We start from the raw sequence: 19,610 nt of genomic DNA on the forward strand, positions 1-19,610 counted from the left end.
ATAAAATTTGGGCAGGAGTACAACTAAACGTTTCCTTCGTTGTTTGTTTGGATTCAATCATCTCTATTAAGGTATGAGCTCAGTGGTCACATACTTGATCACTTTGTCTCCATTCATATATGACCTGAACTGTTTATTGTCTGTTGTGTTCTTAAGGTGCTCACAATCTATCTGCAGAGAATCAAATTTCTCAAACTTCATTCTACCACCTGCTCTAATGTTTTTACCACTGTCAAGAAATTCTCTTAGTCTCCATGGACATGGAAATGGATACTAGGTAGGAAATAAAATCCCTTTAACCATTATCAGGGGCATTTCCTACAAGGTAAATAATCCATAGTCCATCTTACGCCCTACACTTGAAATTATTTTGACCATTTCTCTTGAGATCTTTGCCAGTTTTCTTTCTAAAAAATATGCTCTTTAAGTGCACATAAAAGACCACGAGGAACACTTTTTTCCTCTCTCTTTGGATATTTCTGAGTCGATCAATTTTCTCTCGCTTTTATTACTTTTATTAGCCTTAAAAATGAACCAACAACATCTATTTGAGCATTTTAATTAAGGCCATTTTATAGTCACAATGCTTCAGGAAGCTTTGACCAGGAACAGGATTGCAGAAATAGAAAGTAAACCAACACCTGTCGGCAAACGGTAGGAATGGGATCTTCATCACTGCTGTGTATACTAGAAGGTCTCTGCTTTTCTTTGTGTTTTAGTTGTTTATTCAATAATCCACGGGCATATCAGAAGCTAAGTCATGAAGACTGCTTAACTCCAACAAGGGAGAAAATTTTAGAATCTTTAGCACTGGAGGTATTTAAAAGAAAGAGAGGTAACACATTTTATGCATAAAGTAAGGTTGATCAAATGGTGCAGATACCGTAGAACACAGTTTGGTGGTTTCTCAACAAGTCAAACACGGAATTACCGTATGATTCAACAGTCTTACCCCTAGGTATATTCCCCCCAAAATGAAAACAGATATTCAAACAAATACTTATATCTGAATGTGCATAGCAGCACAAGATGTGGTGTAGCCATGCAATGGAATATTACTCAGTCGTAGCAAAGAATGAAGTACTCACAGGCTTGGACGTGAATGAGCTTTGGAAACATTATGCCAAGAGAAAGAAGCCAGATGTGAAAGACTACATATCGTATGATTGCATTTGTTTGAAATGTTCAAAAGAGGTAGATACACAGACAGAAAGGAGATTGGTAGTTGCCAGGGCCTAGAGGGGAGAGCGACTGCTAGTTTGTGTGGGGTGCTACTTTGTGGGGCTGATGATGAACATGTTCTGGAATTAGATATTGGTAATCGTTGTGCAACACTGCGAAAATACTAAAAGTCACTCAAATGTACACTTCACATGGGTGAAGTTTGTGGTACGCGAATTACATCTTAATAAAACCGTTATTTAAAAGAGTAAGTTTAGGGGCGCCTGGGTGGCGCAGTCGGTTAAGTGTCCAGCTCTTGATTTTGGCTCAGGTCATGATCTCACAGTTCCTGACTTCGAGCCCCGTATTGCTGACAGTGCAGAGACTGCTTGGGATTCTTTCTCTCTGCTCCTCCCCCACTCGTGCGTGCATGTGCTCTCACTCTCTCAAAGTAAATAAATAAACTTTAAAAAAGAGAAAGAGAAAATTAAAAAGTAAGCTTGAACTGCATTTATGTGAACCCTGGCAAGAAACGACTGCTATATATTGTCCTGGTCAGCTCTTCATGAGTGAGTGTACTGGGTAAATTGCTAGGTATCACAACTTAAGAAGAAAGTAAAAACAAACAAAAAAGTCAATGACCTAGCAGGGGTTCTGTGGAAGGTAATAAGGAATGGGAAAACAAAGCCCTATGGAGAAAAGTTAGAGGAATTTTGGGTTATTCTAGAGAAGCAAAGGCTTTAGGATAGTATCCTCGAGAGAACATGAGGTTCAAGAATGCACTGGTCAAGGGCCCAGCAGGAATCACATATCACGCTCAAGTGTTTGCGCAGAGAGTCAGATGAAGGCACTATTTACAGCTGCACAACGAGGAGCTGGGTTAAGGGAATCCATCAGGGATGCTGATCCACTCAGGGACTGACAACACTGGGAAGCCAGAGAGCAAAGGAGCCCAGGCAATGCGGTCCATAGAAGCCAGCTTCTCATAGCACAGAGAAGGGCAGGGAAGAGATTGTGTGCATGTGTGTGGCAAGGAGGGAAACTGGAGCGTAACTGCGTGCTTGCCTGCTATATACCCAGTTCCCTACTTAGAGAAGCCGAGACAACAAGTACCTGCGTCGGCCCCATGCTTTATACCTTGCGATCCCAATACCCTGGCCACAGCAGAACTGAAAAGCCAATACCAGAGCAGAATAGTTGTTGAGTGCTTACCATGTGTGAAGCATTTTACATTACTTATCTCATTTAATCCTCATATTATTATAACCTGTGAGTAGCAGTCACCTTATGATACTCATTTGATAGATGGAGAAACTCTGGCACCTGGAGATTAACTAATGCACCCAATGTTTCATAGCTAGTAAGTAGAGAACTGATGACTTGAACCCAGGGAAGGAGTCTGGCTCCAGACTTGTTCTCTTCATCACTACACTCAGTGAAATAAGAATTAAGCAGGACTCCATAGCTGGCCAGCAATCGTGATGGTAGTTAGCCTAACGGTAGAGGTCTGCTTAGGGTGTTTGTTGTATGGTGACTGGCCGACACAATCTGATATTGTTTCTAAGAGGAGTCTGAATGCAAGATACAGAGCAAGTCAGTAGACTGTGGAGTTTGAAGAGCTGAAAGAAAGGGAGGGTAGTTAATATGGCAGGAGAAGTGATGAGCTCAGGCATCAGTATAGCCGAGTCACCAAGGAGGGAGGCAGTGGCCTCTTGCTACAGAGAGGGACAACTGGAGCTGTTTGACAAAACAGATGCTGGGTTTCTAGAACTACGATGTATCTTCAGCAAGGCTGCAGTTTGCTAGTGCTTTTTCTTGTTCTCTCTTACTTTCCCACGTCTTTACAGGAACTGCCCGCTGAGGAAATCTGAACCACTCTATGTTTCTTGCATTCTAATACGGTCCAACAGAGGGGAGTTAATTATTTAAATATATGAGGGTCTCTTGGGCAAGGATTCCCCTCACCCCCGCTATTAGTTTTCCTCTGGAAAGAAAGGGAGGAAATTGATACACTATAGTCTAAATGATGTATGGGAGTGGTTCTATGATAGACCCTTCCAAGGGAGGATATGAAAAGATCTCCTCTGGAGAACTTTACAAATAGTCTTCTCATCTGTCCAAGGGTGCTTTCCATGAGCTATTGCCTGAAGACACAAGAATCAATGGCTCCCGACTGTGACTCCACAGACCTGTGTCAGGTTCCTTTAGGAAGTTTTCACTGTCTTCCTCAGAGTGAAAAATAAAGACATTGCTGTCTATCTCTCTCTCTCATCCCGAGCATCAGTATTAGACTGCTGTCATTTTTAAAGATAGAATATTCCCTTTCTTGATGTTAAGATATCCCTCTCCTTTATGAAATTATGGTAGTGGTAGGTAGATTGTAGTGGCTTCTTTTCTTTCTTTTTAAAAATATTCTTACTTGGCAAAATAAGAAGTTGGCAAATCTGTTTCAGTCTAATTTTTTCAAATATTGTTCGTCCAACGGGTGCCTGGGTGGCTCAGTTGGTTAAGCGTCTGACTTCGGCTCAGGTCACGATCTCACAGTTCGTGAGTTTGAGCCCTGTGTCAGGCTCTGTGCTGACAGTTCAGAGCCTAGAGCCTGTTTCACGTTCTGTGTCTCCCTCTCTCTCTCTGCCCCTCCACTGCTCATGCTCTCTCTCTCTCTCTCTCTCTCTCTCTCTCTTTCTCATAAATAAATAAGCATTAAAAAAAAATGTCGTTTGTCTGAGAATTAAGTAGCTGAAAACCATAGGCTCAGAGGACCTCTTAAAGTCCCTACAAAATTCTAGGTTTTAAAGCCCTGAAATAGAAAATCAAAAGGACTAGGAAGGTAAGATGATTTTTTTTAAATGCAACCTACTGAAGTAACAAGTTAATGGAGTCTAACTATCTTAGACATAAGAGACAATAAGTAGAGATGCCTAGAAGTTAAAATTTTGTAGTTTCTAAGTGGAAATGACAGTCTAAATGTCAAATCCAAAAACATGGCCTAAAGAACGCCACACCAAAGGTCACAGTTAGAAGGCAATGTTCAGCTCTGGAGACAGTTACAAGTCAGATAGTGTGTGATTCCACGGGTACATAAGCCATCAGGAAAGGAGAACTGAACTAGTTTTGAAGCAAAAATGTGTCAAAAGGGAACTCTAAATAGGCCCAAAGAGAGGGTTTGAGTGAAAAAAATGCTTTAGATCCTTTAAATAAAAGACAGTCGTCATTTGTCCATACATAATTATTCCACATGTAAATTAATATGCAACTAGTATTTTCGGTGTTGTGCAACACAATGCTGCTATTCATACGGAATTAGTTCAACATACCCAAAGCCTCTGCCAGGCCCCAAACCTTCTGTCCGTAGATGTCGGTCTTGTTCCAGGCAAACGTGTAGATGAGATTAACTGCGGCAGGAAACCACTTCTGTGTGAGTCGCCCTTCCACGGCTACCGTGAGATGGACTTTTATCATTCCCACGGGAATGGTTGAATGTGTCAGAAGGATCCGAAGCAGGGTTTTATAGCCGGGGGTGCGGCTGCTCAGGTAACTCAGCCTCACAAAGCTGGAAGGAATGGGGATCTCCTCTTGCACCACCTGAGAGAAAAAAAGGCAGATTGGCTCCTGTCAGTGGTCACAGGTAGACAAGGATGATTTCTTCTCTCGGAAACACACCAAAGGAGAGAGTTTAAAGGGATCTGTGGATGTCAAGGCAAGAATCTGTGAGGCCGTGTGACCACGGGTTTCAAATTTTGCACTGAGTCTGCATGGGGACAAGACATCCAAGCAACCCTGACGACTGCTCTCCTTTTTTTCCCTGCCAGGAACGACTGTGATAAGAACAATTTTGGTTTTTCCACAGTGTTCCAAAAATTGCTTAGAAGGAGTTGGAAAAGATCACACTGCTGAATGTCAAGCATTTCAGTGCTGTGGGCTCCATTAAGGGGTCTTTTTCTTATATATACACACACACAAAATCTTGTTTGGTGTGTTAAGTCATATATCACAAAACCACTGCTGTAATCCTTATTCAGGCCGGGCTCTCTAGGAGGAAGGACTCCAGAAACAGGCTCAGCAAAGTGATATTTTATGACAGAGATTATGGTTTCCCCAGAATTAATCTTTACTGATGCCATCAAACTTGTCTTCTTTGGACCTTTGGAATGACCTTGAGGGCCACATTTTTAATCAAATTTCGCTTACATATTTCTCTGTGCTTGGATATACCAAGAGCTGGGAACAAGTTTTTCCAAGTTGGCACCTGTGACTGAGAAGCAAATAACTCCCATTACTCCTGTGCAAATTTTATACTAAACATTGGTCCCAGAATGAAAATAGCACTTGGCTTCTTTCATTAATTGCTATTACTTATTTGTTTATCAGCACAGATGGAGTTAAACAACCAAAAGTGGTCACTAAAACTCAATCTGGTGTTCTATGACTTTCAACTTTCAAAACCCAGCTGAAGAAAGAGCCTATTCGATACACTTAAGGTGACAAGAATTGTGTGGATATTTCTGTGCCCTCGTTCATGTTTAGCTCAGAACCTTGTCCCTTTTTCCTTTTCTAAACCAGTGCACATAGTAGACCTGGTTGTTAAACACATGGTATCTCACATTGTCCAGGATTTCTGCTCTTTCTTCTGAGAACACAAATCCCTTTTGTCTACCCTTGGCCTGATTTTTCTTCCTCTACATTGGCATTTGATACTAGAGCGGTCTAATGGCTCTGACTTCTCAGATGGCGGCAGAAGTACAATAGTGAAGGCTAGGGTGACACTTACCACCTTAGCATTTCATTTCCCTATGGAAATGTGCAATCGTAGATCAATCTAAAAACTTTGGTGCTGAAAGAGACCCACGCTTCCTAATGACAAGTATACAGAAATTGGTGTACCAGTCCAATGCACTCATTGAATAGAGTCTTGTTGGGGCGCCTGGGTGGTTCAGTCGGTCAAGTGCCTGAATTCACCTCAGGTCATGATCTCGTGGTTCGTGAGTTCGAGCCCCACGTCGTGCTCTCTGCTGTCAGCACAAAGCCTGCTTCGGATCCTCTGTCTCCCTCTCTTTCTGCCCCTCCCCTGCTTGTACTCTCTGTCTCTCTGAAAATAAATAAACTTAAAAAAATTAGAAAAAAAAAAAAAAAGAATATGGTGTTGTTTTTGCTTCCTTTCCAAGGGAAAAAAATGGAAAAGACAGGAGGGGCAACTCACTGGACACCTTTTCCTGTACAGCAGTACTTTCTAGGAGCTTTTCACAAGTGGTATCCTCTGGGCACTGCTAATAGCTGCTGGGAATATTGTGATGGAAGAAAAACCAAGTCAACCTTGGAATGTCCATTTACTTCCTCTTGAGTATACTTCTTGAATTCTGGATCTGTTTGACTTATGGGTCCATTTTGGGGGCTTCTGGATTTAACTATCATTATAATGTTTCTACAATGTGATGGGAAAACTATACTAGAGATGTTTGAATGGCTTACTATCGAAATGAAAACATGGAGTACTCAATAAAGAAAAATTATCAGGTACTATAAAATATAAAGGTACAAGAATATGTCTCCCTCTGGGCTATAAAGCCTGAACACTCAAAAGCAAAGCTTTAAACAAAACCCACAAGCTTGAAAACTACCTTTACCAAACACAGCCAAACAAGAGGAGCTGTCATGACTATTAAGAACAATGGCAATGGATACAAACTGGACAATGGAAGAAAACTAGATTTCTTAAGGAGCTTTAATTTCAGAACGACAAACGGTCCTACCTCATTGATTATACCGTTGTCACTATTGAGCTATCCAGCTAGCTTTGTTCTTTAGAGCACAGTGCTCATTAGGTCAAGGTTTGGGGTTTAATTCTCACGACAGCTAGTTCACCTTGCTTTGTTCTACAGCCATAGATAGCACCCTGTAGCGCTGGCCAATCACCCTGCAAATGTGTGCCAGACAGATTCCATTTGAAAGCTTCTCTTAACAAATGGAGGGCAGTTCGTTACAGGGCTGGCCAGAGTACCAGGAAAAGGAATCTAGCCATTATATGTTGCTGACCACCCCACGATACTATGATTTTATACATTCGAAGGCCAATGTACCCACCTGCAGCTCAGGAACAATAGTTCCCCTCTCTGGACAGGACCCTCCAAATGATGTGAGTGGTGACGGAAGCACGATAGGGTTTGGGCTAATAAAGTTGGAGATGTCGCAGGATGGTGGGTCTGATACAACTCTCTGCATGATAACTTTCTCTACCACAATAAACTGATTCCAAGGCAGCCAGAGTGTCCTCTTCTCAGACAGGAAAGGTGAGCGGTCAAAGATTAAGATGACAGAAATACCTCCAACGGCTACGAGGTCAAAGCTGAGAACGAAAAATATATGACAGTTTCAATCAAATGAACAACCAAAATAAAATTCAAGTTAAAATAATAAGTAATTTTAGTGCACTTTCCTTCCTTTGGGACTCAACTACATCTATTTGTATTTCTATTTTATAAATTCCCTCTACCTAAATGTATGGATGGCTTCTTTTCACTATCTAGGAGATTTCTGAGAAAAAACTCCGTATCACCAGTTGATATTCACCCCAAATTTGTAAACCAATTTTAATACTACCTGAGACAAAATCACTGCATGGATTTCTGCAAAGCCGTGTCTTACATCACTGCTCCCCCTCTGTGCTAGAGATAACAGAAAGATGACCATTTAACATCCAGCAGCATCTTTAATATAATGCATTATTCATCCTCAAGAAAAAAAATCCTATAATGTAACTCAGGAAAAGTAAAGAGCCAAAAGGTTAACGACCTTGTTCAGAGTCACAAACATAGTGTCAGAAATCTGGTGGTGTCTTTTGAGATGGCATTTACGAAACTTGTTCAGTAAAATTTGCTTGAACGATACCATGCCTGAACCCTCCACATCTGGCTACCCACTTTGGCTCCTGATTCTACTCGAACTCTACATTTAGGATTTCTGGTGCTGTCTAGAATGCCTCTTGGTTTCCTTTTGCAAGACAGCCTGTAATGGACCCTATCCATCTCCGCTGACAACACCTTCCATATCTCTGACAAAGCAAGACTACCTCTCCTGTAAGCCAATTCTGTCCATCACTTGATGTGGTATCTGACATTACTCTTGCATTGGAGCATAACAGACTCAGATTCCAGTTCATTCTGCACTAGATGATTCTACCTTACTTCTCTTGTAAGTATAATGATATCTTTGACATAATGTACTTGGAAGCATTTGAAAAGCATAAAATACTCTGTAAAAGTAAGCTAATGATAAACTATTACCATTATATCATAAAAATGGATAAAGGGCAATGAGTTGCTCCTTAATATTCAAAGCAACTTAAAACCACAGTAGAGAGATGTAAGCGATTCCCTGCATTAAAAAAGATCTTTCTGTAAAACATTTTTTCAATGATAGAATGCTCTGATAGGGACTCAGACTTAATTATGGATAGCTTACTACTCCCTTCATATGACATTTATTATATTTATTATAGCATTGCCAATCATGTCTTGTTGCAGAAATCTTCCAGATAAAGATAAATGGACAGTAACAAAGGGTGGCTAATACTGTATTTTGTATTGTTACTATTTCAGTTGAGTAGCTGTAATACTGAGGCAGTTTCCAAAAAGAGGATTTGAAGAACTACAATAGCTATAGAAAATAATCTAGGTTTGAACTAAAAAAGGAAAACCCAAATGGCTTATGATTTAAGACAGAGAGGCTGAATTCATGATAATACAGAGGCAGTTTAAGGCAAGTACAGTGGGGAAAATCCCACACTACTGGTCAAGAGACCTTTCCTCTAGTTCACATTCTATGTTGATTTACCTCCATGTCCTTGGGCAACTTTGCTTTACCCAAACCTTGGCTCTTGCATCTTTAAAACTAAAGTGCTTATTTATTTGAAAACAAAAACAAACGCAAACACACACACACACAAATAAACATCCAAACAAAAACATGTGTACCTGGGAATTATTCTCTACTTCTAGAAAGATTAAGCAGACAGGGCAGGTTTCTTGTTTTGTAGAAATAATGAGGTTTTGGCTTCACCCACACCTGGGTCTGAATCCCAGCTCTGCCATGTTAACTTTGTGTGTATGGACTAGTTATTTAACCTCCATGGATTTCTCTTTCCTCATTAGTAAAATGGGGCTGATATGATCTATCACCCAGCTACTACTGTAAACAAGTGAATAAGGTAAAGACTTAAGGGTCAAGCACACAGCAGAGACTCAACAAATGTTAACTTTCTTCTCAAATCAGATCCATTGCCTTATTACATTTACAGATGTTTTCTCTTCCAGTTCAAATGAACTCTAGGCCAGCTTTTGATTATTCCCATATGTGGATACTGATTTTTCTTAAAGTTTATTTATTTACTTTTGAGAGGGCGGGAAGGGACGGGGGGTGGGGTGCGGTCAGAGGATATGAAGTGGGCTCTGTGCTGACAGCAGAGAGCCAGATGCACGGCTTGATCTCACGAACCACGAGGTCATGACCTTAGCCGAAGTCGGAAGCTTAACCAACTGAGCCACCCAGGTGCACTAGCAGATGCTGATTTTTAAGTTCTTCTGGGGACTTCCCCTAGGCTTCCTGTGATGGTTTAGTTTTATACGTCAAGTTGGGCAACAGTACCCACCTAATCAGACACTAATCTAGGTGTTGCTGTTGAGGTACTTTGTAGATGTGGTTAATATCTACACTTAGTTGACATTATGTAAAAGATATTACCCTTGATAATATGGGAGGGCCTCATCCAATTAGTTGAAAGACGTTTAGAGCAAAACTGAAGTTTCTCTGAGGAAGAAGGAGTTGTTTCAAGACTGCAGAGATAGCGTCAACTCCTTCCCAAGAGATTTCAGCCTACCAGCCTACCCTACAGGTTTGAACTTGCCTATGCCCACAATCACATAAGCCAATTCCTTGAAATCTCTCTCTCTGATGTATACATTTATATGTATATATGTACACACACACACACACACACACACACACACACACACACAGATTCTTTTTCTCTGGAGAACCCGGACTGATTTTTCTTCTTACCACCTAGCTGGCATATACAGTAAACACTGTCTGATTGGCTCATTAACTGCCATGGAAGTGGAAGGTGGATCTGTGGCCAAAATTCCATCTAAATCATTCCAATGCCAAACAGCACGTTCCCTGAATAATTAATTCTTTGAGATTTCCCCTATCACAAATGATCTCCACTGGCATGGGTCATTAAAAACAAGTCATCAAGGGGTGCCTGGGTGGCTCAGTTGGTTAAGCATCTGACCCTTGATTTTGGCTCAGGTCACGATCTCACGGTTCGTGAGATGGAGCCCCATGTCAGGCTCTGTGCTGACAGCATGGAACCTGCTTGGGATTCTCCCTCTCCCTCTCCCTCTCTCTCTGTGACCCTCCCCTTCAAGTGCTCTCTCAAAATAAATAAACATTAAAAAAAAGAACAGGTTATCAAGTCATATGACAGTATAAAAGACCCAAGGGAGAAAATGTATTTGTTTGGAGACTTCTCAATCTCTAATAAGTCAGGCCAGTCCTAAGCACAGATGGAAGACTTTGGAAGGCTATGTGAAATGCTTATCTCTGCCTTATGGTATCCATAAATCTACAAACTCTTGCCTTGAAGGGAATCAGAGGGAACTCTCTGTTCATTTTCCAAAGTTGTCCAAATAAAGTTCTTGAGACCTTTAATGTGTCTCAAGAATCTTCTAAGAAGTTCAGTGCTTACCTATTTTGCTTGTCACTAGCTGAACTAAAAATGAAACGTTCGTTCTCTTTCAAAACCTTACTGAGCACCTATTACATAATCTAGGTTGAAGGTGGCTAATCATAGAAGATAAGAGCCAGATTACTTGAGCTCAAAGTTTGGGCTTGACCCTTGTTAGCTGTGTTAATTTGGATAAGTTTTCTCATCTGCCAACTGGGGAGGATAATAATGCCTCCTCTCTCATAAAGTTATGAGGATGAAATAGATCAACATTTATGAAAATGCCTGGCACATAGTAGATACTCATTCATATTCATTTTTCCTTTAGAATTGCCTTTTTCTTCTATTCTGCTACTTTGGCCTCTCCCAATCTGCATGTCTAATCTCTTCTTACTTTGAGAGGGCTCTGTCTTCCACTCCCAACCTTCCTTCTGCTTTTTATACATCACTTTGGTCCCTTGACCTAGAGTTTTCCTGGTTCTCTAGGGAAAGTTGTCAATTAACTTGTGCAAATGGATGATAATGGGGGTAATTAGTTCTACATCCCACATAACATATTTGCATTTAACAGGGACTTTTAGAGTCAACAGCTTAACCCAAAGCTCTGATAACCATTGGTGGGAACTATAGGCAAAGTGGCAGGCAGGTTGGACTGAGATCTGGAGACAGAGGGCGCTTACAGCTTCTTACCTATCACACTCTGACTACTAGGTATTTAAATGCTAATCTCAGCCTTTCTATAATCCTTTTGCTCTCAGGTATAGTTTCCTTATGAGACTCTGCTTTTAAAATGTACTTACTCAGTCTGAGATAGCAACAAGCAGAGACATATAAATGGAAACGCCCATCACACTGTCACTTTATGTCTAAGAGATGACAGTGGGACAGTCTGCTTGGCATTTGGGGCACAGATTTTGAACAGTTACACCCTTTGAGAGCCTGAGGGGAGAGTTATTGCCAGAGGGGACTCTGACTGTATCTGTCATCTACATAAACCTAGTTCTCACAGAGAGCTCAGCAGACCAGGGTCTTGGCATTTTACTTAAAACAAAATCCACAAAAATAACAACAAAAATTGTTCCTCTTTAATGTTTTCAGTAAACTGGAAACAGAAATTTTTAGATTTTTTAGACATTGTTTCTCTTAAGCTCTTTTGTAAATATCAAATAATTCACTGAAACCTTTATACACATGCTAAAAAAAACTAAGGGCCCACGAGTTCTCCAAGAGAACTCAAATGTCTCTGGGGACACATTCTATTTAAAGAAATAATCCATTTCTCAATTTCTGGCACATGGCTGAACATGTTGGCAAGGGAGAGGCCACTTTTGTGTACCAGTTGCTGGTGAATGAACTACCAAAATTTCATCATTTAATTCAATTGGGAGAAAGGTCCACTTGAATTAGTAGAGAGCTCCAATTATGGATCATTTGAAAGGAAATGTACTTTTTATAGCTTATATGTATATAAGCAATGGGTGTGTGTGTGTGTGTGTGTGTGTGTGTGTGTGTGTATTCAGACTATCTGTACCCAGAGTAGTTTTGCTGAGCTTGTTCTAATAAATATATGGCTAGTTAATAATTAGCAACTTAATTTACATGCGAATCATTTATATGATTTACTCAAGTCTTAAAAACAGTTTGTTTTTCTTATGTTAAAACTCTTCCGTATCTTCTTTAACCAATCTTTATAAGCATTTTCTTGATAAGCAGTTGAAAAAATAAATCCAGCATAGCCCAGGTTGAACAATTAACAATTCTGAAGTGGTTAGGACTAAGGTTTGATTGTTGGTTCTTGAAATCAGATTCTCACACTGTGATAAAGCTCCAGCCAACATCTCTTTATGTGACTACCAAAGCAGCTTGTTGTGAGCAGTTATTTTAAGGGTAGCCATCTGGAGACTAGGGCACCTCAAGGCCATTATTATGATGTTCCTGTGAGTCCTAAATAGGTACCTTTAAGCTGGACACATGGGCCTATTCTGAACAATATTGTCTGAACAAATGTCTATCTAAACGATAAACAAAAATGTTTTTGTGAGCAAATCCTTTTCTGGGATGAAAAGATTTTACTTAGTGGTCTTGCTTCCCAGGTCTCAGAGAACCTGAGAAGCCCTTAGAGTAGCTTGGTGGTTGATGTTGAAGTTAAATCACTATACTTATATAGACACCATTATATCTTAATGAGGATGAATTCTGTACTTTTGGAAGAAACCTTTTGGACATCTTCATTTCTTTTTTTTTTAAACTCTTATTTTATTTTTGAGAGAGAGTGCAAGTGAGCAAGGGACAGAGAGAGAGAGAGAGAGAGAGAGAGAGAGAGAGAGAGAGAGAAAGAGCAAGAGAGAAAAGCGGGGCTCACCCGATGTGGGACTTGAACTCACAAACCATGAGATCATGACCTGAGCGAAAGTCAGATGCTTAACTGACTGAGCCACCCAGGTGCCCCTGGACATCTTCGTTTCTGAAATATTTTGAGGCTGCCATGGGAGAATAGCCTAAGTGTTCCACGGCTCCCTCTTTATCATCTGCATCATCTCACTGAATTTTGAAGCTGGATTGATTAATGGAATTGGATGAAGGGTAGAAAACTTTCCACATGGCCAAGGTTTCAAGAAGGCTTGAGTGATAGTGCATGGTTAGAAGGGAAATATGGTTTGATTTAGTTGGGGAATAGAGGAAATAAATATCACCAATGACTTTCCCAAATACAGCTCGAAGGAAGATGGGTTTATAAACACTGCATCAGCTGAGCCCTGGTTTGATTCACAGCTAGAAGTCAGTATTTGGCCCCCACAACGATTAGAAGCAATACTGACGTACCTTCCATCTTGCCGGCTGATGGTAAACCCATAATCACTGTGATGCAAGAAACTAACATTCACCCCTACTAGAGGGGTTCCATCTACAGCCACCACTTGGCCTCGAATCACACAAGCACGCCTGCAACACAAGATCAAAGGCAAATATAAAAGCATGTTACAACTAGATTCTAAAAGCCAAGATGGAGAAACTTTAGAAAACACGGTCAAGTAGAACAAAGAAAATAGTAATTTCACCAACCAGTAGTAACTACTAATAACATTTTGAAAATGGCATGCATATCTTTTTTACCCATCAAAATTGGGATTATACTCAGTATAGATTTGTATCCTGATATTTTTAAGTTAACAGTGTATTGTTAACATTGTCCAATATAATCAGAAATTCCTTAATATATCATTTGTTATTATACAATATAGCCTTAAAACAACATATTCTTTAACTTGTTTAATCCATCCTTTATTTTAGGACATTTAGTAGTTTCTTAACTTTTCCTGCATCGAATCTCTTATTATTTTCTTGGGAGATAGTCCCAGTTGTGGAAGAATATTTTTCTCTTATTAAAAATAAAATTGATTACATTAATTAATACATGAATCTATCGTCCATATGACTCAAGTCTCTGCTCACCATCCCCCCCCCCAGGTCTTAGTCTTCTCCTCAGAGGTAATTAGCAATATCATTTTGTTGTGTGCATTTTTTATGCATTGACATATGTAGGTGTGAACATTTTTAAGGCTCTTGATACATATTGACAAATTGCCTTTTCAGGAAAAACAATTTTTTAATAAAGCAGACTTAGTTGAGTAAATTTTAAGAGTTAGTCTGTAAAAGAGACATGGTCCTTGGCTACAGCATTCCATTTCTCTTGCCTGATTGAAATAAAATAGTTCAGGAGATTTTCCCTTTAAAGAAAGGAGTTTCACCCTTGCCAAAAAAAAAAAAAAATTGAGTTTCATTAAATTAGCCCCTAAACAGGGCTAGCTCCCAGATATAATCCAGTAAAATGTGTAGGTTTTCTAGCCTGGTCAAGTTGTAACAAATTTCAGGAGCTTGACAGTTAAGAAGAGGGCCCAGGAACGAATTCCAAGCAAAGAACTTTGCTAGTCTGCCATTATTGAGGGTGGCAGAGGGGGCGGGGGTGGGGGCGGGGGAAGGGGGATTCAAATCCTAGCTTTGGTAGCCCTGAGCTCTAGAATGTGCATTTTATAGCTGGAGTTGGTAGTGCTGAGGAACGTTGAGCAAGGTCAGTGATTTTATTCCTAGGGATTTAATGTTATTTTTTCACCACGTGGGATTCAGTCAATCCAGGGAATCTCAAGTTTGGATTAAAGAGGGCCATGTTATTTGGGCAAACATGACTTTCCAAAGTAACCATAATAATTCCACCCTGGCATTATACCTTCTTTGAACAGAATTAGCAAGCTGAGGCATTGTATCTCAAGGCTCATGGCCACAAAGATCATTTGAGAGAGAGAAAAACATCTCTGAAAATCAAGACGGTTACCATCCAAAGTTTGTTTTATATATTATAGCCAATAAACTTCACTACTAAATTCTATCACAATCAGATGAATTGGATATAAGTTATGCTAATAGGATTTACCCTGCATTACCTAAGGTCTTCCCCCCCAAACAAACTATAAGCCATTAAGTACTACACAAAAGTAAGCTCGCATTAACTGTTGCTATTGGTGTTTTTGTGTGTTGAGCTCCCAGACCAACATTCCTAGTTCTGACATAAGACAGTAGCTTTCTTTTTTCCAGTGAGCTGTGCATTTTATGAGTTCTGTAAATCATGGCTCTGAATGGTATGCAAATGGCATATTGGCACTTGCTTTGCCTTGTCTGATTCTCCCAGTCTTTTGGGGGGAGATTTTGACAGTTTGAGATTTTGAAATACCATTTGTTCTAATCGAGAAGACATTTATTTGAAAGTCATTGAATTCTGGATTTTGAACTAATCCTGATAGATCTGGTCCCAGGTTCTAAGTCCAATGTAACAAAAACATGTAGCTTTATACAGTAACCTTTGGAAGGTCTTTATAGAACATTCGACAAGGAGGGTAGAGACTAAGTAGAAACAAGCTGAGAAAATCTCCTGCAAACTATATAGGGATTGGAGCTAGAGAGGCTGAGAAGAGATACTCGAAAATCAGTTAAACATGTCTTCCTGAGCCCTAAGTGCTGATGTCTTTTTGCGGGGGTAGGGGGTAATTCCAAACTTGCCAAGGCTCTACCAGTTAACAAGGTGGCCTTTGCAACAATAAAGCCTACCTAGGTGGTCACTGATTCCCTTTTGGCAAGACAATTCTACGCGTACTCATTTAATTTGTTCATATTAATCCAGACATTGTGTCTTCCCACAGCTGTTCTAGGCTCAATTATTTTTGTTTTTATTTTGTCAAGCCTAGTTGGCATTATTTGCTCATATTTTATGACAGACACAGACGTGTCTCTTTTCTTTGCTGCTCTTTTATTTTCTATACAGTTTATATTTATGAAGGATCCAGGCTGGTGAGTGAAAGTCTCATAAAAGTCATCATTATTCTGTGCATTTCTCTTGGATTCCTCTCTTCCTCCATTCTGTGCCTCATTCTGAGTAGTCTTGTCTTTTGAGTCTTCTGCTCTTTAATATTCCTCCTATTTTATGAAGCACACGGATTTGTGTGATAACGACTCATCAAAGTCATCATTATTCAAGACACTGTCTACCTGTTCTTCTTCTCATTCATTTCACTCTTCATCATTCATAAATAACGTGCAAACTTGTCTTCCAACTACCCTATTTTTTTATTTCTCATATTTTATGATGCACACCAACTTATAGCATATGATAAAGCCCCATAAAACTTATTATTCTACATTTATCAGCATTGAACTCTCTTTGTAATGTATTAGACTTTATTTTTATTATTTTTTTTTATTTTTTTTTTTCAACGTTTATTTATTTTTGGGACAGAGAGAGACAGAGCATGAACGGGGGAGGGGCAGAGAGAGAGGGAGACACAGAATCGGAAACAGGCTCCAGGCTCCGAGCCATCAGCCCAGAGCCCGACGCGGGGCTCGAACTCACGGAGCGTGAGATCGTGACCTGGCTGAAGTCGGACGCTTAACCGACTGCGCCACCCAGGCGCCCCATAGACTTTAAATGTTCTAAGATTTCCTGCTGCATTTGCTCCCATTATTTACACACTCCATGTCATCCATTTTTTACAAGAACAACTCTTAGCTCCTTTCATTCCTGGATTACTAGTACTTACTGTAATCTTCGACCAACATCAGTCATCCTGCGTCAGTGGAAGTTGTCTAAGTTTCGGGACGGTATTAAAGTAGTTTTAATTTGCAGTAATCTTGATTGGCACCGCATGCAGAAATCTAGGGAAAACATCTTCCTAGGCAAATGCTCCATTTCAAAAGAAAGCTCTTGAGTCTGCTTCCCCAGGCTACTCCTGCTCCAGATGCCCCTTAGGGAGCCTTCAAACATACTCTTGCAAATAGGATGTACTGTGCCACTTTGTTTAGCTCAACTGCTGTTTTGTGCACTCCTAGCTTCTAAACTCAATTATTCATAATTGTAGATGGTAGCCTTGTGCCTACTTTATTTTTCCTGAGTCACGCAGCCACTGAAATGTACTCTCCCCCCCATTTACATCATCGGTTGGGATTATGCTTCTCCTATCCCAGGCGACCTATAGAATTCATCTTTTTCCTAGGTTAGGCCCTTGTTGAAGCAGTGAGCTGGGTATGGCGGGGGGCTGGCTTTGGTGGGACCACAACCTTACTTTCTGTGCTCTTCATCATTCCGATTGTGGGGTCTCCCTGTTTCCTCTCCCAGAGAGTCTCTGGTGTCTTCAAATCACCACCTAAAGGAAGTATTTGTACTTGGCCTGTCCCTGGCCCATCTTGGGGAAACATCTTGAATTCTTAAATTTTTGCCACATCAAAACTACGGTCAATGTGAATCCTAATCCTTCAAGGGCCTGTCCTTTTCTGAAACTTTTAAATTAAATATATGGAACTGAGTCTTTCAAATCAGGTAACAGAGGCGACTGTCAAAAAGCTGGCTCTGCAAATGTGTACAGCAGGTACGCGCCCAGCATGACGGTCTTTTGTGTGGATTGTGTGTGCGTTCGTTGTACTTGGTGCTCACTCTCCTTCTTTGATTCACAGACGTGGCTGGGATGCTTTCCTTCCTTGAATCTTTCAGAACAAGAACCTCTCCCTGCTGATCTGGATTAGAGCAAGATGAGCTTGAACTTAGATGGACATGACCAATGTGACTTTAGGAACACGTACGGGGAAGATCACCCCTCCCCAAGTGTTTGTTTTCTCTTTCTGTGGAGAATACAGGCTGCTGCCAAGCTGTCTAACTCACTGTCACTATGCTAAAGCGGCAAGCCCGAAGGAACCGAAGGAACCGAAGGAACCACTTCTCCCTTTAACTAAATGCCGCATCCCCTAGGCGTCTGGAGCTCGGTCTGAAGAGCAGGCATCCTGGGAAATGCAAGTCAGAATACACTTTACCCGGAGCCTTATTTAACTAACAAGCTGCTTGTTAGACCATTCTGATGCAAAAGGTCTAATTCCTCCTGTATTTGCTATTTTCATGGCATAGTCAAATTATCCCTAGCCTTCAATAAACTTTTGGTTCCTTTCTCCTCTTTTCTATTTGCTGTCTTTTGTCTTCAGTGTCAAATTTCCAATATTCATTCAACACCTCAGGCAAAAACATCAATCTCAAGCCCAAGAGTTGGTTTGAAAAACAACGCTGAAAACTAAACTGCTGAAAGAAGATGTAATTTACTGCATTGTATTTCTGATTAAAATGTTTCCTAAGGAAAATGAGGCGCTGGACCGGGGAAGTTGTAACTATTTGCTTTTGTTGCTAACCTGAGCACAAGCAACCTTTGAAGGGTAACATTCAAAATCAAGGTCCTGGCCAGCAGGGGATCTAGCGGCAGCTGGGCAGGTTAGGTTGTTTTCTCCGTAGGAACAGATGAAATCCTTTCCAGAGCTGACAGCTCTGGTCAAGAGAGAGTGTTGAGGACCGGGATGAGAGAGGCCATGTGGGTCCTCCACTCACCAGTGCTGGAATCCTGCCCTGTAAATTCTTCTAGGATTCATTATTTGGGATAGAAACCTGCGGCAAAGGAGGTGTGGCTCAATGCTTCCCGACATCCCCGCAGGCTTATTATATTGTCAAGTTGCACGGTTGGAGATTGTGTCACTTGGGCTAAAACAGCTCATCCACTGCCATCATGTACTGGAGAAAGGCTCTTCTCTTTAGAGTGTAATTCAGGAACTGTGGTATTGGTGCTCAGTCCCTCCCGGTAATCTTTCTCATATACAGATCAGTGGTTCTCAAACTTCTTTTTCTTTACAATTTTTTTAATGTGTTTTTTTTTTTTTTTTTTTTTTTTGAGACAGGGAGAGACAGAGCGTGAGTAGGGGAGGAGCAGAAAGAGAGGTAGACACAGAATCCAGAGCAGGCTCCAGGCTCCGAGCTGTCAGCACAGAGCCCGACGCTCGAACTGGTCAACCGTGAGATCATGACCTGAGCGATGTTGGACGCTCAACTGACTGATCCACCCAGGTGCCCTGAGGGGTTCTCAAACTTGATCACACAGCAGAATCACGCGGAGGGCTTGGTAAAACAGTCCCCTGGGCTCCAGCCCCAGTTACTGAGTCATAGGTCTGGAATGCAGCCCGAGAATGTGCATTTGTAGCAAGTTCCCAAGTGACGCTGATGCTGCTAAAGACCAAAGTTTGAGAACAACTGTTTTAGTGAAAGCAAGACCAGAACACGGTCAGCCGATCAAAGTGTATGTACTCCTGAAGAGGGAGGCACAGGACATAAGCCATATAAAGGCAGGCAAGTCACTAACTGGTTCACAATCAT

The 19,610-nt window shown here is 40.8% G+C and overlaps 1 protein-coding gene across 1 annotated transcript in view; it reads right to left on the bottom strand.

Moving 5' to 3' along the window:
- Positions 1 to 19,610, bottom strand: part of TENM1 (teneurin transmembrane protein 1) — a 556,826-nt gene that overhangs the window by 134,639 nt on the left and 402,577 nt on the right. The window contains exons 16-18 of the mRNA XM_032592148.1: positions 13,709 to 13,828; positions 7,243 to 7,504; positions 4,479 to 4,746 (exon numbers count right to left, since the gene is read on the bottom strand). Coding sequence (XP_032448039.1) covers positions 4,479 to 4,746; positions 7,243 to 7,504; positions 13,709 to 13,828 — 650 coding nt within the window. The remainder of the gene's footprint in view (positions 1 to 4,478; positions 4,747 to 7,242; positions 7,505 to 13,708; positions 13,829 to 19,610) is intronic.

Source organism: Lynx canadensis, chromosome X (assembly GCF_007474595.2).
Source record: "Lynx canadensis isolate LIC74 chromosome X, mLynCan4.pri.v2, whole genome shotgun sequence".
NCBI lineage: Eukaryota > Metazoa > Chordata > Mammalia > Carnivora > Felidae > Lynx > Lynx canadensis.